The sequence below is a fragment of the Dromiciops gliroides genome, chromosome 4, assembly GCF_019393635.1.
Source record: "Dromiciops gliroides isolate mDroGli1 chromosome 4, mDroGli1.pri, whole genome shotgun sequence".
Lineage (NCBI taxonomy): Eukaryota > Metazoa > Chordata > Mammalia > Microbiotheria > Microbiotheriidae > Dromiciops > Dromiciops gliroides.
Window position 1 is genome coordinate 199,700,759 of NC_057864.1, and position 26,853 is coordinate 199,727,611.

Below are 26,853 nucleotides of genomic sequence, written 5' to 3' on the forward strand. Positions count from 1 at the left end.
AGTTCAGAGAAACCTGGAGGGTCTTACGTGAGCTGATGATGAGTGAGATGAGCAGAACCCGAAGAACATTGTACACAGTATCAACATTGAGTGTTGACCTGTGATGGACTATATTCTTCTCACCAATGCAATGGTACAGAAGAGTTCCAGGGAACTCATGATAGAAGAGGATCTCCAAATCCACGAAAAAAAAAAAAAGAACTGTGGAGTATAGATGCTGATTGAACCATACTATTTCTTTTGTTTTGGGTGCTGTTGTCTTTTTTTTCTATTTTGAGGTTTTGCATCACTGCTCTGATTTTTTCTCTTGTAACAGGATTAATGCAGACATAGGTTTAATGTTATTATGTGTATATATATATATGTGTGTGTATATCTATCTATAGATAGATAGATATAACCTATATCAGATTACCTGCTGTCTAGGGGAGGGGGGAGGGAGGGAGAAAAATCTGAAATTGTAAAGCTTGTATAAACAAAAGTTGAGAACTATCTTTACATGTAACGGAAAAAATAAAATACCTTATATGTAAAAAGTAGCTAAAAGATTGTGTTTAACCCAGAGACTTGGATGATAGTCTCCCACCTTCAAATATTTAGAGATGTTTCATAGAACAGGTAATATAGACGGGACTGGTTAAAGTCAACAAAGCTTTTCTTCAAAACCTACTATGTGGCAGGCACTGTGCTAAGTGCTGGTTTTAAAATTGCAGATTTCAATTCAACATAATGACTAGACCTGTTCTTTTGCCCTTATGCTTTTCGCTTTCCCACAAGGTAAATCATATTTAGGCTCACTGAGAGGCAGCATGGTGAAGTGTTGTAATCAAAGGACCTGGGTAAAAATCCATGTTCTTCCACTGGTGTAGTGTGGGGCACCAACTTTGGAGTCAAATGAGCTGGGTTCAAATCTCAACTCTGCCATCTGTTTTAACCCTGGGCAAGTCACTTGGCCTCTCTGGAGTTGTTTCCTCATCTATACCATGAGGGAATAAGACCTTTAATATCCAGCTCTAAAACTATGACCCTAAGGATTCTTACATTGCAGCCAAGGTCCAACATCAAGAATGCCTTTCTTTTCTCTCCTCTCCCAAAGAGGGGCTCCATTGTTTCAGTCTACTCAGACTGTCTGTGTGAAGGTTTATGACTCCAGGGCTGGTGGCATGGGCTATATTTTTTGTTGACCATGTCTCACTCATTCGCATACCTCAGTCATCCAGAGACCAGGAGTGCTACATCCCATGCCCAACTCTGTGGCTGATGGGCCCCTGCACTCTGCAGTTGAGTCAGATGCAAGCATTAATTATACAAAACATAGTAAAACTTTATTCACTCAAGAAAATCTATGGGCCACTAACCAAGATCAAGGAAAACTTAGGGATAGATGGGGCTTTCAACCTCACATCCACTCCATCCTGTAGAGAGGAAGTAATACTTGGGTCTACCTATATATAACCCAGGTCACAGGTAAAATAGAGGGTGAAGGCACGGGAGGTCACATCCAGCAGGCACGGATCTAAATCACAGACTTCTTGTGTTCTTGATCCATCCACCCCTTCCCCACCTCCCTGATGCTCTTCTCCATATATTAGTTCACTAAGCTTAACCCCAGAAAAATACTGTTTGCAGAGAAAAGCACTTGGGTGTTGGAGGCAAGAGTGGAATGTGGGGGTACTCACTGCACTTGGTCATGCCCATAGCTACGCCCTACTATGGGCACTTGAGGCCTGGTGGGGGTGGGGGAGCTAAGGGTACAGACTTCTTGTGGTTTCACAGGGAAAGCTTCACCAGGAGCAGGAAAAACCCGTCATGTATCCTAGACTTTACAAGTACAAAGCGCCCATTTCCAGACGCCTTAAGCCTGAGTCCTGGTCCCTAGCCCATTCTGGACCAGAGAGTATACACAGATCATTCTGCCATCCCTTGTCCCTTAAGGACCCTTCTAGTCTTAGACCAGAAATGGTCAATCCATCAGGCCTTCCTGCTGCCCTCCATCCCTTCTGTGTTCGGAGTTGACTATTTACACTGACCAGGCTTCCAGAAGAAAAGTGAAAATGAGGGAAAAAACTTCACAGAAAAAAAAAGCCAATGGTCACCCAGACAGAATCTCTGCATCATGCTAGGCAGCCAAGCCCTGAAAAATTCCTATCCTTCTTGGCCAAGTTTCCCAGGAAGAGGGAGAGGAGTCTGCTTCCAAGTAGGACAGTTGGTGTAGCCGGCATCCTTCCTGATGGAGCAAAGAGCAGAAGGCCAGAGAGTGCAAAAGGCCTCATGGCCCAGGGGTGTGAATCTGATCCAGAAGATTAGTGGCCAGGGAAGGTGGGGGGGAAGTGAATGCAGCGCTGAAGTGGCTCAGATCCAGAAACCATGGCCCAGGCAGTGTCAACGTGAAGCTTATGGTAGAAGATGCTGTTACTTCTTCAGAAGGGTGTTAGCCCAGAGCGCCCAATTTCTGCTCGGGATGCCCACCATCCCATGACATTTGCTTCCTTCCCTTCAAACGGCAACCATTCACCTTCAGGGGTAGCAAACCAAAGGGCACAGGGCTGGAACTACCTACCTGCAGGGTCACCCCCAGCTCAAGTCAGTTCCAGAAGTCTGACCCCCTCTCCCAAGAGAAAACATAAATGCAAGAAAGCAATAGCACGGTCTGTTGAAGGGGAGAGGGTTGGAGTGGACACCAAGGGCCTGGCTATATTGATATGGTCCCATGATGTGGGCCAAAGAAGAAAGAGGCACCTGAGATGTCACAGTGGGCAAGGTAACCTAGAGGAAATGCAACCACAGGGAGCCTTCCTTCATTCAGAAGAGCTCTGGGTGACTTCCGAAGGGGTTGTTGTGTCTTTGGATGGGGCAGGGAGAACATCAGGGTGGGTGGGAGGGTAGGGACTGATCCTTATGGTCCATAGCTTCCTGACAGACAGAGAAGCCCAGAGACAGACAAAAAGGGGACATGGGGAGGTGAGTCCTGCTCTTCCCAGATCAGACATCCATCGTGGGCAGGCAGCCCGCCAGCCTAAGTCCACTGCTTCAGATCTGCTGAATCCGGGCTCCCTCCTAGTTTGCATTACAAGGCCTGGAAAGGTGCCTGTGTAAGGAGGAATGAGGACATCAGAGTGGCTTGCAGTCCAGGGGAAGGAGGGAGTCTACCACCTCATTTTATTGTAGGGGGAGTGATCCTAAAGTAATTGAGAGAAAAAACAATAATCAAAGGGAGCGGGGCTACTAAAATTTGAATCATCCTGGTTTGATCCCTCATCCCTAAGGGGGGGAAAATTTAAAAAAGAAAGGCCCCAGGAGGTTTATGCAATCTCACAATCACAAGAAAACACACAATGTTTTGGAAAAGTTTCCTTATTTTCTTCTCTGATCTTTCCCACACTTTCAATCAAAACATTTCCCTGGAAACAAATGCCAGAAACACACAGCATTTAGCTAGTAGGGAAGGGACATTCCAAAGTCATGGGTGACATGACTTGCCTTGAGCACACGGGACAAATCTCTAGGACACCAGCCGGACCCCTAGCTAGAATCTCGAGGCTGCTCTGGATGTCTTCCCCTCACACGTATGTGACTTCGAGCAAGTCACTTCCCTTCTCTGTAAAATGAAGAGACTGGACCAGGTCATAATCGCTTTGCTTGTTTTCTTTTAGCTCTGACACTCTACATTATATTCTCAGTGTTAAAACACTGGGGTCACTGCACAAGTGATGAGATCGAAGCCCACCTAGCCTCCCCAAGAGTCCCCCCCTTTCTCAGGAATGAAATGAAGCAGAAATTGATAATAAAACCAATTAGCATCATTTTCTCCCAAGCCTTTAGAGCTGTAAGAAATGCCATCAGCCTGCATGCTTCGAACCTTCATCCCCCATAAATGAAGTGTTTGGGCTCCAGTTCCAATCTTGCTCCCAGAGGGTTTTTATCAAAAGCTCTTCCCAAAGAGGAGCTGCAATCAATCACTCATTTACAGATACTGTGCCCTGGGCTACCTGTCTTATTGTCTTCTCTGACTGCCTTCGACATATGGAGTTACTGTGGGGGGCCCTGTGTACAAAATAAAGGAATGTCGATAGGGAAATAGCAGCTGCTCCCTCCAACAAGCTAGGATCAGGGGTTTGATAACACTAACACGGTGCATTGTTGTACAGGTAAGTTTTATACCTAGGAAAGGTGGGACTCTCCCAGGGGGCACCTGGGCTTTCATCCAATCGCCTGTGCAGTGACCCTAACGTTTTTTACAACTGTATCATGTCAGAGCTAGAAGAGACCAACTGTAGCGATTACTGGGTCCAATCCCCTCATTTTACAAAGGAGGAAACTGAGACAAAACCAGAGGAAGTCATTTGCTCAAATGACTTCTGGTGTCTGTATGCGGAGAAGCAAGGAAAAGCCCCAAATACTGTAATACACAGTACTGTTCCAGCTGATTAATTTTTCTCTAAGATGTGTGAGCGGCTTCTGTTAAGGGCTGGTGCAGACAGGTGGGGATCATGTCTCCACAAAGTGAGCCTTAAACACCGCTCACAACTCCAAACAGATTTAAATGAGCTGGGAGGGAGCTGATAACCTAGCTGATAAGCAAATCATTTGACTTCGGTAAAATGAGCAGAGTGGACTAGATAACCCCTTAGGCCTCTTTTGGCTGTAAACCTAGCATCTTGTGATCAGAAGGAAAATTTAGAAGAGAAGGTGAGATGGAGAGGGAAACAGTGATAGAAATCTCTACAGGAAAGGAAAAGGGATGGTGTAAAGGGATGGAAAGGAATAGAGAGTTAGGGTCCCCAGAGTAATGAGGTCAGAAACAACATGGCCAGAGGAAGGAATAATAAAGCATAGATATATTTATTGGATGCCCTGGTTCCTCACAGAGGAGCAAGGGGTGGGACAGAAGAGTTCATGAAAGCTCCTGAGCCTATTGGGAGCGCTCTAAGCAGACCCAGAGAAAGGGAGGCCCAAATCCAGTGGCCAAACAATGAAAGAATACTCTATGGCTGAAGTGCTGGTGGCACACAGTTGGCTCCTCTACTCTCCAAACACTGTCGAGGTGGGTGGGAGGCGAAGGGGACGACCACACTGGTTTTGGCAGGAGGGTCAGGAAGGATCTGAGACAAAGGCTGCCAGCTCAGTCAGTGGTGGGGAGGGGGCTTCCTTCATAATTCCCACCTGAGGCCCCAAATCAGAGGGCATGTCTGCCCACTCCCCTTCTAAAATCTTCCCATCCCTTTGGTGATGGGGCTCAATCCCATGAATAGGGGTTTCTAAAGACCTGCACGTTCTTGCCATCCTTCTGGGATGCCGCCTGATGACTCTGGGTGGTGTACATATCTTCGGCCCGAAGGGTTGAGTTGGCACTGCCCATCACCTGACTGCTATTGGCAGTGGCCCGTGGGAGGATGACATCATAGGGCCCTTCAGACTGGAAAGAAAAGAATAGACGGCCGCGTGGTCAGGGATGAAGAAGGATCACAGGAGCAGATGAATGTGGCACTCAGGTTCCCCCTAGGCAGAAGGGTCTGCACCTACTAGGGCCCCTCACTGCTGGGATGTCCAGCCCGCAACCTGATAAGACTGGAGCTGATTTCCAGATCACTGAAAAAAAGGGACTGACCTCTGGCCCCTTATTTTTGGGCTGGGTCACTGGAGCAGCTAGCTGGCCTTTGAACTAGTTGAGGGGATGGTACACGTTCTCAGAATTCCCCTAAAACCAGAGTCTCATCCTTACAACCCCAGAAAGACAAATGGGTTTCCAAGAAAGCCCATGATTCCAGGCTAGGCTATAAGGTAAATCACCTGGGGATGATATTGTTTGTGTTCCTGACACATCTCAGAGCCTCCTGAGACTCACCAGAACATTCCCAACTACCCTAAGCCTTCCCAGATGATTACACATCATCTAGAGACTTCCTCTTCCTTGGTATGTGTACACCTGTCCCTTGCCTCTCCTCTGGGGTAGGCCCTGGCTTTCAGTGATTACGAGATTTATAAGGAGCTGTATACCTAGCATGTAGTTGGCTTGTTGATGTTTTTGTTCAGTCATTTCAGCTGTGAGAACCAACTGAGATAATTAAAGGTTTTAAAGGACTATGTAAATGAACAAATGTCATGGCACAGTGGATAAAGCACCGGCCCTGGATTCAGGAGTACCTGAGTTCAAATTTGGCCTCAGACACTTAACACTTACTAGCTTTGTGACCCTGGGCAAGTCACTTAACCCCCATTGCCCCACAAAAAAAAAAACAAACAAAAAAAATAAATGAACAAATGTCTTTTTTGTTTGTTTTTTGGGGGGGTAAGGCAATTAGGGTTAAGTGACTTGCCCAGGGTCACACAGCTAGTAAGTGTTAAGTGTCTGAGGCCAAATTTGAACTCAGGTACTCCTGAATCCAGGGCCAGTGCTCTATCCACTGCGCCATCTAGCTGCCCCCGAACAAATGTCTTTTTACAGATAAGAAACCTAAGGCAAACAGGGTTAAGTGGCTTGCCCACGGTCACACAGCTGGTAAGTGTTGGAGGCCAGATTTGAGCTCAGGTCCTCCTAACTGGAGGCCCAGAGTGCTCTATTCACTGCACCATCTAACTGCCCTCCCTTCCTCCCTGTCCTTCAGAATGGAAATGGAGGGGGCTGGGGAAGAAAGGAGAGGTGAGGATACAAAAAGGGAAAGCTCTTTTGGTCACAAGACACCCTCCAAGGCCTCCATACAGGGAGAGAAGAAAAGGTGAGCCTAACCCAAGGGACCTCCCCTTGCTTCCTGCCAAGGCAGGTCACTGACCCCTCCCCACAGCTTCTGCCAACTCTTGGAAGAGCTACACCTCCACAGGGTGGGTAGGAACCAAATCCAGTTCAGTTTTGTTTCCCATCCCCCCCCACCCCTCAGACTCCAAGCTGGTCCATAGGGAGGAATTTGTAGGAGGATGGGGTGAGTATGAGGTATGAGGGCCTTTTCTCCTAGGGTAGGGCTTTCTTTGGGTGGGGTAGAGATCTATGGCACCTTCTTTTCTTTTTTTTTTTTGGCGGGGCAATGGGGGTTAAATGACTTGCCCAGGGTCACACAGCTAGTAAGTGTCAGGTGTCTGAGGCTGGATTTGAACTCAGGTCCTCCAAGGCCAGTGCTTTATCCACTGCACCACCTAGCTGCCCCCCAAAACCTCTCACTCAATGTAGCCATTGCCACTAGCCATCATCCTATCTCTCTTCCCTTTCATGCTTAAATTCCTTATGAATGCCATTTACAATTGGCCCTTCCACTTCCTGTCTGCATTCTGACTTCTGATCTCAGCACTCAGTTGAAATTTCTCTAGTTATTTATGATCTCTCTCTCTCTCTCTCTCTCTTTTTTTTTTTTGCGGAACAATGGGGGTTAAATGACTTGCCTTGGGTCACACAGCTAGTAAGTGTCAAGTGTCTGAGGCTGGATTTGAACTCGGGTCCTCCTGAATCCAGAGTCGGTGCTTTATTCACTGCACCACCTAGCTGCCCCCTTCTGGCACCTTCTTCTGGGGGCACCTATTAGTAGGGGGCAAGAACTCTGAAATCCCAATGCTGGTTTCCACAGCTGTCTCCCCTTTCCCCTGGATACTTAGGAACTTCAGAAGAGCAAAAAAGATGTTAGGTGATTTGGCTGTGACCCTCTCTTGGCACTTCTGGCCATTGCTACTAGAGCTACTAGCGCAAAGAACAAAGGATTTGGAGTCTGGAGACCTGGATTCAAATGCTGCCTCTGACACATAATGGCTGTGCGTATATATCAAGTGGGGATAACAATACTCTCTTCCTCATTGGGTTTCTATGAAGGAAGTAGTTTATAATCCTTCAGGCATATATCTTTTTTTTTTTTTTTTGGCGGGGCAATGGGAGTTAAGTGACTTGCCCAGGGTCACACAGCTAGTAAGTGTCAAGTGTCTGAGGCCGGATTTGAACTCAGGTACTCCTGAATCCAGGGGTGGTGCTTTATCCACTGCGCCACCTAGCTGCCCCCCCTCAGGCATATATCAATGTAGGCTGTTATAAAGACTGCACCTACATGCCTGGGATGATTTATGTAAAGCATTTTACAAACTTTAAAAAGCTATTTAGGGGCAGCTAGGTGGCGCAGTGGATAGAGCACCGGCCCTGGAGTCAGGAGGACCTGAGTTCAAATCCAGCCTCAGACACTTAACACTTACTAGCTGTGTGACGCTGGGCAAGTCACTTAACCCCAATTGCCTCACTAAAAACAAAACAACATTAAAAAAAAAGCTATTTAAATGAAACTTCTTGTTACTATTAGAATTGGCTACCTGGGTACAACCTACTAGAGTAAGGGGTTTTCTTTCCCCAGGGCATATAGGCCCTACCTTTCCCAGTACTGTCAGCATCCTTGCTAATGATGACATCGGTGGAAATGACTGTCATGGGTTACTCAAGGGGAATAATGTACATTCTTGCTAACCCTCAGTCCCGTCCCCCCCCATTCTGGTCCCTCGGTTTATGTAGTCAAAGGGTATTAATGCAACATTGTGGAAAAGAGGAAATTTCAGGAGGAGAGGAATGTGTTAGGAATGTTAGTTTCCTAAGGCGAATTTACTGCATATGTAAGGGTACTTATCTCATCCCAACCCAGCCCTACCCTCACGCCCCAAAGATCCCACCCTATTGCAAGGTTGAGCACTCAGGTCTTATATGGGAGAGGGTTTCCCAGGACAGGCAAGAGGAAGGGGAAGGACTGGTTCCCCAAGGCCTTTCGTATACCAGGATATATACAGAATGAGACACACATTTCAGCCAAGGTGGGACATTGTTTCACTTGACTATTTAATGACGATGTTAGTGAGGCTCTGGACCCAATCCCAAGGAACATCACTCACCAGGCCTTTGTGCATCAGGGCCATCTCGGTGGGCTGGTACACACTTGTCAGCAGCTGACCGTTATACCCGCTGTATGGCGACACAGGTCTCTTGCCTGCAAGGGAGAAACCGGGAGGAGAGAGATGGGAGAGTCAATGTCTAGGGCTCTCAGGGACCAGGCAGGACTGCCCTGAAGGCAGGGAGTGAGCCTGGAGGACAGGAGTAAGGCAGGGTAGGGTACACCTGACAATGATCCCCTGGCAGAGGATAGCTGGAAACTGGAGGATGCTTGACATCTGTCCATTAAGAGGGGCCTCTGAGTGGGTAATAGCACGGAGATACATGAATATATCTTATGGGAGATTTCTACTTCTTCTGAAGTAGAGACATTCCTCCAATCTCTTTGTTATCCATCAACTGGAGGTTGGTGGCATTTTCATACAAGGGCACTTGCCAGTGCTTCACTTTGCTCTCCATTAGCCCCACAATGTAGATAGCTGTCTCCGGCAGGGGCTGTCTGTTCACAAAGACCCCCTGTTTTTACATCCTCCTTTGTCCCCTCAGTGACAGTGACAGTGACAGAGATGGGGAAATGGCCTGATTTCTGTTTGCAGCTTCTTTACCAGCTGCTAACCCAATAAAACACCCCCTAAAACACCAAGTAAGGGCTAACTAAGCCTATCATATCTGTGGACCCAAGCGATTGGTCAGTAGGGAATAGAACACTAGATGAGCCAGGAAGACCTGAGTTCAAATCCTAGCTCAGACACTTGTGACCCTGGGCAAGCTACTTTAACTTGTCTCCATTTCTTGATTTCTAGTCTTGTTCGGATCAGATGATACTAACACATAGAAAGTGCTCCGCAAACCTTAAAAGTGCTATTATGGGGGGCAGCTAAGTGGCACAGTGGATAAAGCACCGGCCCTGGATTCAGGAGCACCTGAGTTCAAATCCGGCCTCAGACACTTGACACTTACTAGCTGTGTGACTCTGGGCAAGTCACTTAACCCTCATTGCCCTGCAAAAAAAAGAAAAAGAAAAGAAAAAAGAAAAAGAAAAAAAAGTGCTAATATGATTTGCCTCCTAGCCCAGGGCTCTTTGGTGAGCCTCTGGGCTGCTTTCAAGCCCAAGAATGCCTGTCTCTGCCAGTGGGAGTTGGTTTCCCTGGTTTCCCTCGCCCCAAGTTGGACGTTTACCTGTTTGGGTAGGAAGGCTCACGAGCCCCTGGGACTTTCCAGGAGACTGTGCTGAAGGCCCCACAGCTCAGATGGCTGGCTCCTGACAGAACTGTCTGTCCACAAGCGGAGGGACCACAACCTATATACAGCTTCCTAAGTGCTGGGCTCGGTCTATTGATTTTTCCATTTTGAAAAACAAACATATGCACAAAACCCCAACAAGCTGCATTTCCTGAAGTGTTTACTTTGGAAGAACAAAAGCACAGAGCTATTTGGCCTTGGCAAACAGGTACAGGGGCTGAAAGTGGGAGTACTGGGAGGGCCAGAGGTTTTTTTAATCACTCCATTGCATTTCCCATCATTCCCTGCCAACTCCCAATCCACCAACCTGATCCATCTCATCCAACATTCAAAGGTGAGAAACGTGGATTCCCCAGGAGCCTGGGGGGACAAGGGTTAAAGGCCAAATGCTTGGATGGAGATGATGGATCAAGGTTTATTCCCTCTACCAACTACAGGTTGATGTGGCCACTGAGAAAGGGACAAAAAAGATCTAGAAATCCGCAATTCTCTCCATCTGTTACTCTAACCTTCAGGAGCACACATGGGTCTAAAGGCAATCCTAATAACAATGGTATAAGGTAAAGAAATTTAGCCTTTGGGTCTTAAGGGCCATTCTACATGTTTTCCTTGGTCCAAAAAATTAGCCATGGGTGGGGAGGGGGGGTGAATCCAGCTCACATGTTTATATAGAACTCTTTCTGACCAAGTCTTCAAGAAGATGCTGCCTGTCCTCTCACCTACCAAGGACTTGACCGGGATTTGCTGAATCTTCTTTATTCTCCCTTACTCCTCTAGACGCCAGTCACAGAAACCCAGGGACAAACTTGAATCACAAGGGCCTAGAGTCAAAGCAGGTGTGGATAGAGAGAACAGTAGGGGGTGATGGGAGGGGGGATGGCCCAGGTGGACAAAAGAGGGGTCGCCATTTTTTCTTAGGTGGAATTTTAGATGCCTAGTTTTTAAATCTAGCTTTCTCCTCCTTGTCATTACCTGCCTTCCCCTTAAAGAAGGGCCTAGGGGCAGCTAGGTAGCGCAGTGGATAAAGCACTGGCCTTGGATTCAGGAGTACCTGAGTTCAAACCCGGCCTCACACTTGACACTTACTAGCTGTGTGACCCTGGGCAAGTCACTTAACCCCCATTGCCCCGCAAAAAAAAAAAAAGAAGGGCCCAAGCAAGGTGTGAGGGGTACACAGCACTCACAGTTCAGCCACAGGGTTGCCTAAGCCCAATCCTTAGATCTATTGAGGTGATGGCTCTTTGACCCACTGTCCCTGACTTGTAGCCAGCATTGCACTGAATTACACAGAATTTCTCAATTTGTCTTGCCCGCCCAAGTCCACCACTTCCCCCATCCTTCCAATGACAGGTGTTAGTCAAGAAAGAAAAGAACCCATAATCCTCCCTCCCTCCCTTCCTACCTGAGGATGGCTCATCCATCGAGAAAGCCTTGTTCTCCACAAACATGCTTTGTCCCTTCTTCTCCTTCAGGATGGTTTCATAGCCCACACCCCGGGTGGGATAGATATCCCCCTGGTAGCTCTGCTCTGGGCTGGCCTTGGTCACTTGGGAGACTTCGGGGATTATATAAAAGAGGACAAAGGCCCAGGCATTGGCAGCCAAGGCTATGGCTAGGGTGGGGTCGTCCCAGGTAGGGCTGTTCCGCTGCTCATTGCCATAGGTGTACATGACGATCCATACCACCCAAATGGCAATGGAGGTGGCTGTGGTAAGAAGCACGAAGATCCCATGTTTCCGCCAACGCTTGAAGCGGCCACAGAGGATGGGCCAGGCCCCCACAAAGGCGGCCAGCAACAAGAGCATGACATAGATGAGGGCCATGACAAAGTCCATATTAGCGATGGCACAGGGGGATGCCTCGCTCCAGCTGGCACTGTTGTTGCCATGAAGACCACCTCCCCCTCCATGCCCGCCCCTGACCAGGGTGATGATCAGCCACTCTGTATTGATGATGACCTCCACCAGGGCCAAGAGCAGGGCCACAGCAAAGATGACCCAGCCCCGAGGGGCCTGGTTCTTCCGGGCCAGAAAGTTGAGGGCAAAAACATGGGCACCCAGACAGGAGAAACAGATGCCGAAAAGGACACCAAAGAGAAAACGCCTGGAGGCGCAGGTGGAGAAGTCAGGCTTGACCACACAGGCAAAGACGAGGCAGAAGAGGCCCAGCGTCCCCAGCAGGAAAAACACCTGGGTTCCTAGCAGGCTCCGCTTTTTGCTGTCCTGCACAAAGGGAAGGCTAGCCACCAGGATGATGGTGAGGACGAAGGTAGAGATGACGCCAGCCCCAGCCAAAGCCTCTAGGACAATGCCCCAAGCCCCGGAGCGGTCACAAAGATTGTAGTAGAGGGGGTTGAGGTCTGGGCTGCACCCAGGTGGAGCATGGACCTGGGCCTGATTCCTGGGGAGGAGGAGCATCAGGACACCCAGGCAGGTCAGGAGGGCCTGCGGAATAGCCATCCTGGCTCCAGAGCCAGGCCAGGCTGGATCTCTGAAGGAGCCTGAAAAAGGAAAGGGGAGAAAGAAGAAATTCTTCAAAGGGCATTCACATATACACTCGCATACATGTAGAATAAGGTGCATTTATGGGCAAGGTTGGGAATGGTTTGCTTGACTATACATGTTCCTTTACAAGGATCCCTGCCCCAGGGGAAGGGATAAGGAAGGAGAGAAAATAAATGCTCACTGGGGCAGCTAGGTGGCACAGTGGATGGAACATTAGCCCTGGAATCAGGAGGACCTGAGTTCAAATATGACCTCAGATATTTACTAGCTATATGACCCAAGAAAGTGATCTAACCTGGATTGCCTCTTTAAAAAAAATGCTTGTTTACTGAAAAAAAAAATTAAAGAAAAGATACACATAAAACAATGAATAGCTCATAACAGGCAATGAACTGTGGTATTTAAAATTATATGTGGTCACCTTATTTCTCTGCCAAGTTTGGGGAAAATTAGCTGGGGCTTCTAATATATTGCTACTTATAAATTAGAAGCTTTAACACCAGTTTTGGGGCACTAAGCATTTATTAAAGTATATTAGATATTAGTAAAGAGAGATAGCACATGGCTCAGACAGTTAGAAAAGCCTAGCTACGATAGAGGAGGAGAGAGAAAAAGGCATCGCAACCTACAAGTCTCGGGCCAAAAACAATAAGTCCCTATCCCTCTGAGAGCAGAAGTTTCCTGAGGGTCTGGATGAAAGGCAGTCCCTACACACCTCTCCAAGCTAATTGGCCAGCATCACCCAAATCCATTGGTTCACTGGACTTGAGGGTGGTCTATGAGCTGAGGTCAGAGGTCAGAGAACACAGCCCCTGAGGACCAGGTGTGGTTCCAATCAAGTTAACTCCAAGTGAGTCAATCAGCAAAGTCAACCCAATCAATCCCAACATTATCCTCTGTGGGGGGGGGGGCACCCCTCTGGGCATCCCCAAATGCATTACCCTCTCACAGGGCAAATCAACTTATATATTCACTGTAGAAAAAGGCAAAAATCATAAACAAAAATGAATTGTCTTTGATTTCCACTCAGCAGAAAGTTTTCAACCTAAATCTATTTGTATTTTTAAAAAATTTCTCCAGAACTGGATCCAGTATCCAAGCCAGTAGTGAAAAATTTTTTTTGATCAATATACTCCTCTCTAGAAAATATTTATTTTTGAGCACACACTCCCAATAGGCGAATATTTACATTAAGTTTATGCAAGAGCTAACATAATATGTAAATGATATTGCAGAAGAAATTAGGATGAGTGATGAAATAGGTTCTCACTGAAAATATCACATGTGTTTTTTTTGTTTGTTTGTTTTTAGTGAGGCAATGGGGGTTAAGTGACTTGCCCAGGGTCACACAGCTAGTAAGTGTTAAGTGTCTGAGGCTGGATTTGAACTCAGGTCCTCCTGACTCCAGGGCCGGTGCTCTATCCACTGCACCACCTAGCTGCCCCTCACATGTGTTTTAATGAGAGTAATATGGTTGAATAGATTTAATTTATTTCAAAATGTTGGTTTAGTGCCTGGTAATACAATGACCTGGAAGATAGGGTTCTAAGTTCAGGTGATTTCAAAGCTTCTGTGAGAACAGAAAAATATTTCTTTTGAAGATACAGGGACCCAAATGGAAGAAGCTAGCGGGGTACAGTGCATACAGTAACTTTCTTTTATGTCATGGTCTCCTTTGGCAGTCTATACTTGATCCTATCACACCCCTCCTTGCCACCAACTCTCCCCCCACCTCTCACCCCTTTGAAGTGCTTGAGCCTTCCTTGTTCTCCTGCTGAAGAAGATCCTGAGGGCAGTTAGGTGGCACAGTAGATAAAATGCTGGCCCTGGGTTCAGGAGTACCCAAGTTCAAATCTGGCCTCAGACAAGTACTTGACAAGTACTAGCTGTGTGACCCTGAGAAATTCACTTAAACCTCACTGTCCCACAAAAAAAAAAAAGAAGATCCTGAGTGAGCAGCAAGAAGTTCCAGGCCCAGAAAGACATTTCCCTCACTTTCTGGCCACCTGGACTCAGAGAGACGACTTTTATTCATCATGATATACCCCCATCTGTCCCAGATAATGTCCATCCATGTCAGGCACAGTATCGTGCCCAGAATTGAATGCTATATAAATTTTAGCTATTATTATTACTACCATCCTCTGCAGGTGAAGCCCTGGAAAGGGGTTCCTGTTCCTGGGGAGGCAGGATCTACCTCCTTCCATTGGAAGCTTGGGGACCCAGGATACCCCAGCAGTGTACAGAACCTGCTACTGCTGAGGTTGTGGCTGTAGCGGGGGTGGGGCAGCAAGGACAGGGGCGTTCAATGAATGACTGCCTGCAGTCTCTCCCTCCCTCTCTCCTCCCCCCTCAACCAGGAGCCATCACACATTGCTGATCACATAGTACAGCCCACAATGGATGCAGAGACTCACTAACCTCAGTCAGACTGGAGACATTATCGACGACCAAACTGTTCACTCAGCATTTCTTCGTTCAGAGAACTCCTTTGGCACTAGTACTTAGAACTACCCTAAACCCCCTTCCTGTAAAGCCTTCAACCCATAAGCAATCATTCATCAAATATTTATTAGGAAATGATAGTGAGCAAAAATGGGTCCAGACAGTGGAGAAATCCTCTTAGCAGCCCCCTGAGCAGTCTCCCTTGTGAAGCTTATTCCCTTCCAGGGCATCTAGTAGTCTTATGTTCTCCCTATCAATTACAGAACGTATGAAATAAATAAACTCACCCTGAGATGATGACTCCGAAGTCATTATAGTCAAGGGAAGATGCCTAGAGGGCAGCATGGGATAGTGGGAAAAGCCCTGGCTTTAACCAGGACCAGGGTTGGAATGCTAATCCTGCCACTTATTACTAGGTGTGACCTTGGCCAAATCAGTTTTTGTTTCTTCATCTCTATAATGACAGGTCTGCCAAACTTCTGGGCTTTAGTTTCTTTATCTGTAAAATGAGAGGGCTGCCTAACCTCTCTGAGCTGGCATTTTCATCTGTAAAATGACAGGGCTCCACAGGATGATCTAAGGTCCCTCCCAGTGTATGATCTATGATAACTCTAATGGTGGAATTTCAGGCAGGATGGAGAGAGATTAGTGAGATATTTGTAGGCTTCTCAGTACCCCTTCAAATTAAACTATTCCATCCATACAAACAAAAAATATTTACAATGCAAAATATCTTCCTTTAATGTTTACATTGACATAAGTAGACACAAAAGAAATCAAACATTCAGGGAATTCAACCAGAAAACTTAGTCTAATTAAGGCAGATAGAACCCACAAATACAAGACTTTAAAATGATCACAATGCAACATATAATTTCTATAAAACACCAACTCTCTTTTAGGCATGAACATCTACCTTGTAAACAGTCCCCAAAGGGGGGGTGGTGGTGGTTAAGACCAGTTGCCTATCGCCCCACTTTTGTCCCCACCAACCCTGAGGGTACTCTGCTGATGCTTCCCCACCAAAACCCTCCCTGCTCACGTATCCATTCTAGAGGACACTTAAGCAGCCCCGGACAGCTTTGGTTTCCTACCTTGTCCAGTCCTTCCTTCTCAGTCTGCTTTGCTTGTCTGCTGTCTCATCATCTTTTTTTTAACCCTAATAGTGGGCATGCCCTCAAGGTTCTGTCTGGGGCCCTCTTCCCTCTATACTCTTTGCTTTCTTTGGTGACTCATCAATCCCCCCTGAGTTCATTTATCACCTCCCTGCAGATGAATCCCAAATCTCTATGTCTGACCCTAATCTCTCTAGGACCTGTGTTATCGACTTCCTGCTGGCCCCCAGTACCAGGATGTACCACAGGCATCTCAAACTCAGCATTTCTTAAACTAAACCGAACTATGCTCTTTCAAACTTCTGTTTCTGTTTAAGGTACACCAAATCTTGTCAATCTTCCACATACTTGACCTCAGAATTGTCCTTTACTCTTCCTTCTTCCACATTCTCACATCCAGTTAGTTGCCAAGTTGTATCAATTTTGCACCTATACTTCTCTCACATTTGTGCTCTTTTCTTCCCTTTCACTAGATGTGTGACCCTAGACAAGTCACTTAACTTTAGTTAAGTGTTTGCCTCAGTTCATCTGTAAGATGAGCTAAAGGAGAAAATAGCAAATCGAACCACTCCAGTATTTTTGCCAAGAAAACCCCAAATGGGGTCATGAAGAGTCAAACCCAGCAGAAAGGGCTAAACAACTCCCCTCTCACGGCCTTGACCTTAGTCCATTCTCATTATCACCTTTCACTTAAACCAATGGTTCTCAATGTTCTTTGTTGCAAGAACCCCTTTCAACAACAACAAAATGTGTTGTGAACTCTCAGGGCAATTTAATATACTACTCATAATATTCTGCAATGAGTTACTGTTTAAGGTCCCATTAAAGAAGTTTTCGTTCAAATCCCCTGGACCACAGCCCCATTAAATGGGAACTAATGATTTAAACTATTGTAATAGTAAATTGGTATCCTAGCCTCCACACTCTGCAAGTTAGTATTTCTAAAACACAGCCTGACTCAAACATCGGCAGTGTACTCCTATACCTTTTTTTTTAGTGAGGCAATTGGAGTTAAGTGACTTGCCCAGGGTCACACAGCTAGTAAGTGTTAAGTGTCTGAGGCCAGATTTGAACTCAGGTACTCCTGACTCCAGGGCCGGTGCTCTATCTACTGCGCCATCTAGCTGCCCCACTCCTATACCTTTTGTCTCTGAGCTAGCTACAAAATCCTTGGCCTGGTACTTAAAGCCTTCTTCAATCTTACCTCCACCTACCACTTCAGTCTTATGTCAGAGAACTCCCCTTCTTTCACTCTCCTCTTTAACCAAAACACCCTACTCACTGTGCACAACACTTGATCTTTGGGCTCCTAGTCTTTGCAAAGCTGATTGATTACCTGCATTTGACATTCACTCACTGCTTTCTTACTTCCACATCTCAGAATTCTGAGCTTCCTCCAAAGCACCGTTTAGATGACACTTCCCACGTAAGACCTTTCCTGATCTTTGACACAAGTTAGCTGTGCCTCCATGAAATTACTTGGTGTAGGGGCAGCTAGGTGGCGCAGTGGATAAAGTACCAGCCCTGGATTCAGGAAGACCTGAGTTCAAATCTGGCCTCAGACACTTGACACTAGCTGTGTGACCCTGGGCAAGTCACTTAACCGTCATTGCCCGCCCTGACCCCCGCAAAAAAAAAATATATATATATAAAACTTGCCAGTCTCAGAAGACTTCGGGGAGAAGACATAGATAATAACTAGCTATGCAGAATGAAAAGGTGAAGATGAGACATGAAGGGAGAGGCACAAAGGGAGAATCCACACTGATAGAATAAAAGGCATCAAAGTAAGCTTATTACTAGCATTGCTAAATGCCAGGATTGCTTTCTGTACACATACCCTATTTTAGTTACATTGTTGTTGTTTGTCCTTCTTTTTCAAAAAGGACCAATTACATCATGGGGTGATGTCTTGAGTCAATTGGATTTAAATGAGACAGAGTTGTACAAAGTCATCAGCCTCTCTCTCTTCCAGAATCATCTAAGTCCAGCAGCAAGACAAAAGTCAGGATGCCTGGCAATGGCCCGGGGTTCATGTCTGACCAAGCTGTAAGTGCTTCATAGCTAGTACCTGCTTTGGCTGCCTTCATGGCCACTGGAATAAATTGTTCTTGTCTGACCATTCCACTGGGGGAAGTCTTCACATGCTTGGGGTACGTATACCTCAATGCACTGTTTAACTACAGTACAGGTTAAATGGAGGCAGTTTGATGTATCGGCTAGGAATTTGGGATCCGTGTCAGAAAGACTTGGGTTCAAATCGTGCCTTGGACAACTACAAGTTGTGTGCCCACAGGCAAGGCATCCAATTGAGTCTCAGGAAACATGAAGAATATAAAATAAAAGAGTGCTGTTCTGTCATTTAAGTTGGGTCTGACTCCTCATGACCCCATTTGGGGTTTTCTTTGCAAAGATACTAGAGCGGTTTGCCATTTCCTTCTGCAGCTTATTTTACAGATGAGGAAACTGAGGCAAACAGGTTTAAGAGACTTGCCTAGGATTACACAGTCACTAAGTATCTTTTTTGGGGGGGCACAGCAATGAAGGTTAAGTGACTTGCCCAGGGTCACACAGCTAGTAAGTATCAAATGTCTGAGGCCACATTTGAACTCAGGTCCTCCTGAATCCAGGGCCAGTGCTTTATCCACTTCGCCACCTAGCTGCCCCTAAAAACCACTGGTGATTTTCATATTGGTGACTGTAGAGTCCTATCAGTCAAGAAGCATTTATTAAGTATGTCTCATAAGCTAAGGGAAATGCTAAGGGCTGGATACACAAAGGAGAAAACTGCCTGCCCTCAGGGATTTTGCTTTCTAATGAAAGAGACAACCAGGCACTTTAACAGAAAAATCACAGACAGAACATAACCATTAGTATACAGTGATGATGATGAAGAAGAAGAAGAAAAAGAAGATGATGATGATGATCATCATCATCATCATCATCTATCCAGGGCTTAAGGATTTCCAAAGTGCTTTCCTCACAACAATCCTGTGACTGAGGTACTTTACAATTGAAGAAACTAGATCTCAGAGCTAACCAAGTGTCAAAACCTGGATTTAAACCCAAGTCTCTTGACTCACAGTCCAGTGCTCAGTCTACTTAACCACATTATGAGAAAATGCATCCTGAGTCTCAATCAAAGGTTTACAAGCTGTTATTCAGTCATGTCTAACTCACTGTGACCCCATTTGGGGTTTTCTTGGCAGAGATACTGGAGTGGTTTGCCATTTCCTTCTCCAGCTCATTTTGCAGATGAGGAAACTGAGGCAACCAGGGATAAGTGACTTGCCCAGGATCACACAGCTAATAAGTATTTGAGGCCAGATTTGACCTCAGGAAGGTGAATCTTGTTGACTCCAGGCCTGGCACTCAATCCACTGGGCCCTTAGCTGCCCCATTTAAAACATCAGGACTTCCTAAAGATAATAAAATAATATGGTCCAAATTGAGATTGAATAAATTGGGGCCAAGGTGGAAAGGAGTTATCATTAGCCAGTATTGGACCAATAATGCAAGGATTCCCTATATTATAAAGCAGAGGATTTATGGAAGAATTATGTAGATAAAAATTAACCACACAGAATGAAATGGCAAGGATGAGCTGTGATCTACAGTCATGGAGAACCCACACTGATTGCCATTCAAGTAAGTTTCTTGATGGGTTTCTTCATAGCCATCCCTAAAAGGGGCTTTTGTGAGCCATAGGAAACTGGGCACTAGAATAGGGCTGGGGAAGGTATGGCATAGGGTCAGAGAACTCCCCCACACTCCAAGCCTTTGCCCCTCTAAGCAGCTTTACAGGTTCTCTCCTACTCCCAGCTTCCTTTGCACACTTGGTGGATGGACATCAATTCAGGTCATTCTTTTGTCCATATTGATGAACTATATAAAAAGACATCTATTCTCTTTGCCTGGTGACCACCCCAGAAAAACACCTGATGAGACCTTCTTTGTCTCTAAATTCCCTATAAGAATCCACAGGATAAGGAAGCCCTAGCCCAGTCATCTATTTTCCTCCTGCCTGTTGTTGTCAGGCAATTCTCCCTGTCCCTAACCTTTCCTCCCATCTGGAGGTCTAACAGCCTTCCCAATCAGCTTTCAGTTATTTCCATCACTATGGGAGTATCCAGGAAAGCATGAAGGATGAGGCCATTAAGAGGACACCAATGGCTCACCATATCAACTCTGCCCTAAAGGGCCTCAGATCAAACAACTAACTTGGAGCACTGAAATACCAATTTGGGCGGCAGCTAGGTGGCGCAGTGGATAAAGCACCGGCCCTGGATTCAGGAGGACCTGAGTTCAAATCTGGCCTCAGACACTTGACACTTACTAGCTGTGTGACCCTGGGCAAGTCACTTAACCCCCAGAGCCCCACAAAGAGAAATACCAGTTTGGTGGGGAGGGGGAGGGCATCCAAGGGGAGTTGACCATTTTCCCTAAGGACAAAGAATGAAGGTTTTCCAAGTTCCCGTGCTCTAAGTAAGCTTGCCTAGAATAGGGGACTCCCTGAAGCTCATATGTAAAAATCAGGTAGCTACGGGCCCCTGATTTCAAGTCCTTTTTGTGGTATAGGAGATAGGAACTCAGATTCATTCATGGCCAACATTCTCCCCTCAACAAGAGGCTAAAGGTTGGTGTTTGGGAAAAGAAGTCAGCGGAGGCTGTACTCTGCTATCCAAGGTGAGGTAAGGAGTGCTCGTTTTCTTTTCCAAGGCTGGCACAATCTCTGTCTCTTGTGTTTAAAGAGGGGCTCCCAAAAGCTTGAGCCTGCAGCTAGGATTCTTAACCTGGGATCCAAGGAAAGGCAACAGGGGTTCTGTGAAGTCAGATGGGGAAAAAATGACATCTTTCTAGGCTCCACTGCACTACCAAAGGGGACTGAGAGACAATAAAAGGCTAGGTAGGAACCCCCTACCCTGAGGCTTTTGCTTTGGGTCTCAGAGCAGGATGCTGGGATCGGTCAATTCAGACCTCAGGGGGAAGAGAACAGAAGAAATCCCTTCTGCCCCACTGTATATCTCCTCCTATTATGTTGCTGAAGCTCAGCACCGACCTATGTGATTCCTGCACGAAAGCCTCTTTTTGTTTTGTGGCTTCTGACTAAAAGGGTTTTTAATCATTTTTGAAATCAAGCTGATCCCTGGCCAAGCCTCCCAGCTCCCTGACACCAGTCCTGGTCAATCCAGTGCAGTCTAGTTCCCTTCCTTCTCTGCTCTCACCTCTCTTGGGGGAGGTCAATGGTCCGGCAGGGGAACTGAGGGGGGGAGGGGGGTAAAGGAGATGGAGTCATCTCTAGACTCAAACCAGATCTAACCAGCTTGGTTGAGACATTTTTAGTACTTGGGCTGCAAAGGACACCTACCTACTCCCTTTGCTATTCCCTCTTACCACCGATCTTGAGAATTTATAACATCCATTCAGGTCAACACATGCCTCACCCTTCCCCTCATCATTGCCTTCAACTCTGAGACCGTTGAGGGCAAAGGATGCTATCAAGAACACTGGACTTTACACAGACCCTGGGGAGGAAGCATGGAATACAGTATAAAGGATGCTGGATCAGAACTCAGGAGGGACCTAAGCTGGAATCCTGTGTCTTGACATGAATTGTGTGACTCTAAGTCAGTCACTTAATTTCTCTGTGCCGTTTTCCTCATCAGATGAGATAAGGTATATTATTACTCACCTTATCTCAATAACATAAAGTTTAAATTCTAAACACCACCCAGAGGCAGCCTCCACACCGTGATCTCTCCCTTCCCCCTCCTAAACAAATCAGAGACCCTCAAACACAGGAGTAAAGGAAGGATGTAGAAAGACTAGGTCTGAAGCATCCCTTCCCCCTTGCTCTCCTTGCAAGATCTCCTTTTTTCCATTCCTTCCCCCTCCCTCCACCACTTATGCAGCTTATCAGATCAATTGATATATTGATGGCTTTACATTTCCTCCTACTCAAATCCCATTTGTTCATTCCTCTTCCTGTTCCTGGGGTAGTCTTTAGGCCCAATGGTCAGACTTCCCATTCTGGAGGGCTCCAGAGGACTATGGTGGGCTTTGGAGTTGTTTCTCAACATCTCTCCCTTACCCTCAGTAAAAAAGAAAAGAAGCAAGACTAAAAAAGAGGGGCAAGCAAATCAACAAGGAACATGAATCAGGCTTCAGAGATGAGCATCTAATACTCTCAGAAACTGTTCCCAAACTTTTGTGACCCTCGCGTCTTTTGCACCGAGCTATTTAGTCACGATTCCTGATATTCCGGCTATTTTTATAGAAGGTGCCACCCTATGCCAATAGTTCCCTGGACAAAGTTAAAAGTGTTTTGTTTTATTTTTGCTTGAGTCCTACATACAAGTGTTCGGGTCAGGGAGAAGCCTAAGGGATGGTTTGTGGCTGCTAAGGGAATTTGGAAAGCAAAGGCACCAAGGGTTTAGCGGGATGGGGGGTGGGAAGGTGAGGGAGGCTGGTCAGAGAACAAAATGCCAAATGGCTAGAAGGGAGGTCGGCTGGGGCTTCCAAGGAAGGGGTTCCTCGAAGTTGGACCCACCCCCGTCCCTCTGGCTTCGGGGGTCTACTTCGGCCGGAGGTACTGCTGTGAGGCAGCCAGGATTTGCGGGCAGTCCTTCGGCCACGGCAATCTGCCCTCTCCCCAACCCCCTCCGGCAGCGGCAGCCCAGAGGAATCCGACCCGCAAGAGTCAATATTGACCGAGAGGCTCCCTAGGAGAAGCAGCCAGAGGAGCCGCTGGGAGCGCCTCCCACCCCCGAACCACTGAGGGAAGGAATACCCCCTGAACGCCCCGGCCCCGGCCCCTCCAATACATTGCCTGCGCTCCAGGAAAATCCCTTCGGGGCACTCGATGAAGCCCCGGGAGAAGGAACTGCCAGCGCCGTGCCACCCGGATTTCTTCCCAAACTCTGCCACTACCCCACCACCCCCGACTCCCAAGCTCCCCGCCCTCCCTCCCTCCCCGTTGCTCTCCAATGAGGCCAACTGAAAGGAAGCCATACTTACCTGGGACGCCTCTACCTCCGGGACGGCAGCGGAGAGATCGGGGCCAACCTCGGCCCCGGGCTAGGCGCAAGTGGAAGGACTGGAGAGAGGGAGGAGAAGGAGGAGGGACTCCCGGCTGGGCGTGGGCGCAGGTCCCTGCGCCGGAGCCCCGGGAGGGCAGGCGCTGGGGATTTGGGAGGAGGGTGCCGAGCTGGGACGCGTGGAGGTCAGGGGTTACTCGTCTCTACTCAAGGCCCAGACAGAGAAAGAGAGGGGGCCTGGCTTATCTGCTTCCCTCCCGCTCCCAAGTCTCAGCCACACTCTCGCCTTTCTTTCTCTTCCTAGAGGGTGGGCCGGCTTCTGCATCAGCGTGACATCACCTCCATTCAGGGCCCTTATCGAGCCGGCCGCAGCGCTCCCAGGTATGTGCAATCAGTTTACGCCTGACCCAAACCTCTCCGGAGGGCCCCCCGCCCGCCGGACTCATTTCCACGGCTTCCCGAGACAAGCTTTCGGGCAGATGGGGGGAAATTTGAGTTTCTGGAAAAGCTAGTTTGTGTGTTGTTACTGTTCTCAACCCTCCTTTCTCCCCGCCCTCCCCCCAACACGTGGGCAAACACTCTCTCGGTACTTTCTACCTGGCACACGTGCTTGTGTACCAGAAGCCCACCCTACTTACTAAGGGACTTTTATCTTCCTTCAATCACTGTCATACACCTTGTCTTCCCTAAGAAGGCTGCCTTTGTCACGTGTATGCCTACACACACATACACACGCCTTCTTTGAGCAGCCACACAGAAAGGCTCTCTTTGTCGCTTCTGCGGGTCTCCGATCCCACATGCGCCCAAATCGCCTCCCACCTCCCTCGTCTGCCTCCCTTCCTTCTCAGACACCCCTCTCCGAGAGAAGGCAAGAGAAAGCCACGGTGGTCGCTCCAAACTCCGTGTGTTGCATACGTAGTGATCGTGCGTAGGATTTTTTCCCTCTCCGATTGGGCTGTTTATCCTCCCAAGTTCCTTGGGGTTATTTCCTCCCGAAATAAATCGAAGAGCTCCCCCAATCCCTTCCCTTAGTCTTCCTACAAAATGGACTAGATATCAATCCCGTTTCCCCAGTGTCTTCCCCCGTCTTCTGGGTTGACCTGCCCTGTCTTTTGTTGTTGTTGCTAGAGGTTCATTTAAAGGGGCCTTCCGAATTTTTCAAAGACTCGAACTTCTTACACCTCTCCCTCTTCCCCTTGGAGCTAGACTTTTTTAGTCCTGATCCTCCCAGGCACTTCCAGGGGGTGAGAGGTTTTGGAGGGCGTTTACGAGACCTTTCACACAGAATACTGGAGGAAAGGGGAAACGAAATCAGGAACCAGCCTCCAATTCCTGCCTCTCGGACAAGTAAACAAGGGGAGATTTTTCCGGCTGCCTTCCCCACCGGAGCTTTGGGGCCCGACCGGGGAAAAGGTGCAGGACACGCAGCCGGTGACGGCGCAAGGAGAACGTGTTAATAAGGCATGGACGACCCAGAGGAGCCCAGAGGAGATCGTGTTGGGACCCAGGGGGGAAAGGGAGAACGGGGCGGGTGGGGGGAGTCTCTGGGGCGCCAGTTCTCCAGACTCCAGGTTGCCCCGGGAATCGCCAGCAAAGCGCGCTCCGAGCCAACGGGCTGGTGGGGCGTGTTTGCTCTACTCCGACCGCAGGCGTGGGGGGGAGGGGAGAAAGCAGCTGGTCGCGGGCTGGGGGGAGGGGGGCAGAGTGGGAGGGGGAGGAGGAGGAGGGGACCGGGAAGGAGAAGGGTAAGGGGATAGTGTGGCAGCTGGTTTGTTTGCTTGCCCCTATCTATGACAACCAGGAGTCAAAACTCCAATGAATCACCCCGGGTTGCCGGAGCGATAAACCTCAGCCCGGCCTCTTCGCTGCACACCACGTAAGAGCTGCTTTGCTGTCTCCTGGAGAGAGGGAATGTTTGCTTAGCGTCCAGAGCCGGGCTACGAGGGGCCCAGCCTCCCCAAACCCTACTTTGCCCCAAAATTGAATCCTAAGGCAAAGATGGAAAAAGAAGTTTAGGGGTTACGGTGGAGTATGAATCGTGTTGAAGTTCTTTGTAATCCCCAGAGTGGGGAAAAACCCCAAAATGTTTCTTTTGCAAAGTGTGCTTCAGCCTCTCCGATCACATTTGCCCCAAACTTGGGGTCCTCTATGTATACATGCAGTTATGCAAACCTTTCCACACACCCCCATGGAGCATGTGCCTACCTAACTATGCATGTGTGCAGAAGCAGGCCAAACCTACATACAAATGGATGAACAGGTAGATGCTTTAAAAATAAATTGCCCAGTCAAAACAACCTTGAGATTTGACCTCACATCCGGCAAAATGGCAAGGATGTCCAAAGATGAAATAGTCAGTGTTGGAGATGTTGTAGGAAGATAGGCACAGTAGTGCTTTGTTGGAGGAGCTATGACACAATAAATCTTTTTGCAAGGCAATTTGAAATTATTCAAATAAAATGAGTAAAATGTCCATACCCTTTGACTCAGAGATTCTATTCCTAGGCATCTTTCTATCTGTACCTCATAGAGTCCCAATATACACCAAAATATTTTTTGGAGCATTTTTTTTGTGTGTGTGTGGTAGGAAAGAATTGGAAACAGAGTAGATGTACATGATTTGGGGGAATGGCTAAACAAAGTGTGTTAAAGGAATGTAATGGAATATCATTGTGCTTTAGGGAAACAAAGAATGCCAATGCCGAGAAGCATGGAGGGCGTTTCCAAGCCCTCTGAACTGGTGAAATGTGAAGCAGAGCCAAGAAAACAGTATACACAATGACTACAACAATGTCAATGGAAAGAACCACAGAAAAACAATTGAAAATGACTGTTGCAAAATTACTAAGAACAAACACAACTCTAAGGAGATATGAGAAGACACACCTCGACCCCACCCCCCCCAGCCCCACTGCTTTGCAAAGGTGGGAGATTCATGGGGTGTGGAACATTGTGTATATTTTTAAACTTTTCAGTGTATCGATTGGGTTTTGTATGGATCTGTTTTTGCTGACTTCTTTTTCCTCTGCTTCCTGTTTTTTTTTTTTTAAACAATCTTTGTTATATGGGATGGGTCTTTGAGAAGGGAAAAGGGAGGAGTACTGGGAGAAGTTTAGGTGATGTTAATACAAAAAGTATCATTAAAATTCATTTAAAAAAATTAATTAGGGGCAGCTAGGTAGCACAGTGGATAAAGCACTGGCCTTGGATTCAGGAGGACCTGAGTTCAAATGCAGCCTCAGACACTTGACACTTAACTAGCTGTGTGACCCTGGGCAAGTCACTTAACTGTCATTGCCCTGCCCCCCCCCAAATTAATTAAAGGGGGGCAGCTAGGTGGCTCAGTGGATAAAGCACCAGCCTTGAATTCAGGAGGATCTGAGTTCAAATTCGACCAGAGACACTTGACACTAGCTGTGTGACCACAGATCACTTAACCCTCATTGCCCCACCAAAAAAAAAAAAAGCATTTAGAACCAAAAAGGATTTTGAAGATAATCTAGACCAACCTCTCATTATATAGAAGAGAAAACTGAAGCCAGAGAAGGAAAGTAAGTTGCACTATCAAGAAGTAAGGGACAGGGGCGGTTAGGTGGCGCAGTGGATAGAGCACCAGCCCTGGAGTCAGGAGTACCTGAGTTCAAATCCAGCTTCAGACACTTAACACT

At 47.3% G+C, this 26,853-nt stretch overlaps 1 protein-coding gene across 6 annotated transcripts; it reads right to left on the reverse strand.

The window, feature by feature from the left end:
* Positions 1–456: 456 nt before the first annotated feature.
* GPRC5C (G protein-coupled receptor class C group 5 member C) lies at positions 457–24,540 on the reverse strand. 6 transcript variants are annotated; one of them, XM_044005546.1, is made up of 5 exons: positions 23,166–24,540; positions 11,487–12,584; positions 8,845–8,939; positions 5,267–5,416; positions 457–3,088 (listed from the first exon to the last, which is right to left on the reverse strand). In XM_044005546.1, exons 2-5 carry the CDS (start codon positions 12,541–12,543, stop codon positions 3,068–3,070), a joined length of 1,323 nt encoding a protein of 440 aa, XP_043861481.1. In that variant the 5' UTR covers positions 12,544–12,584; positions 23,166–24,540; the 3' UTR covers positions 457–3,067. The 6 variants fall into 6 exon arrangements, with proteins under 6 accessions (XP_043861481.1, XP_043861476.1, XP_043861477.1 ...); XM_044005541.1 differs by having other exon boundaries at positions 3,053–3,179; XM_044005542.1 differs by lacking the exon at positions 23,166–24,540 and adding an exon at positions 22,978–23,061 and having other exon boundaries at positions 3,053–3,179.
* Positions 24,541–26,853: the final 2,313 nt, after the last annotated feature.

Coding starts and splice junctions, on each gene's coding strand:
- GPRC5C (XM_044005541.1), bottom strand. CDS start 12,543: ATGGCTATTCCGCAGGCCCTCCTGACCTGCCTGGGTGTCCTGATGCTC. Junction 5,417..8,844: donor CCCTGATGCACAAAGGCCTG/GTGAGTGATGTT, acceptor TTTTCTTTCCAG/TCTGAAGGGCCCTATGATGT. Junction 3,180..5,266: donor AGGATGGCAAGAACGTGCAG/GTCTTTAGAAAC, acceptor CAATTACTTTAG/GATCACTCCCCCTACAATAA.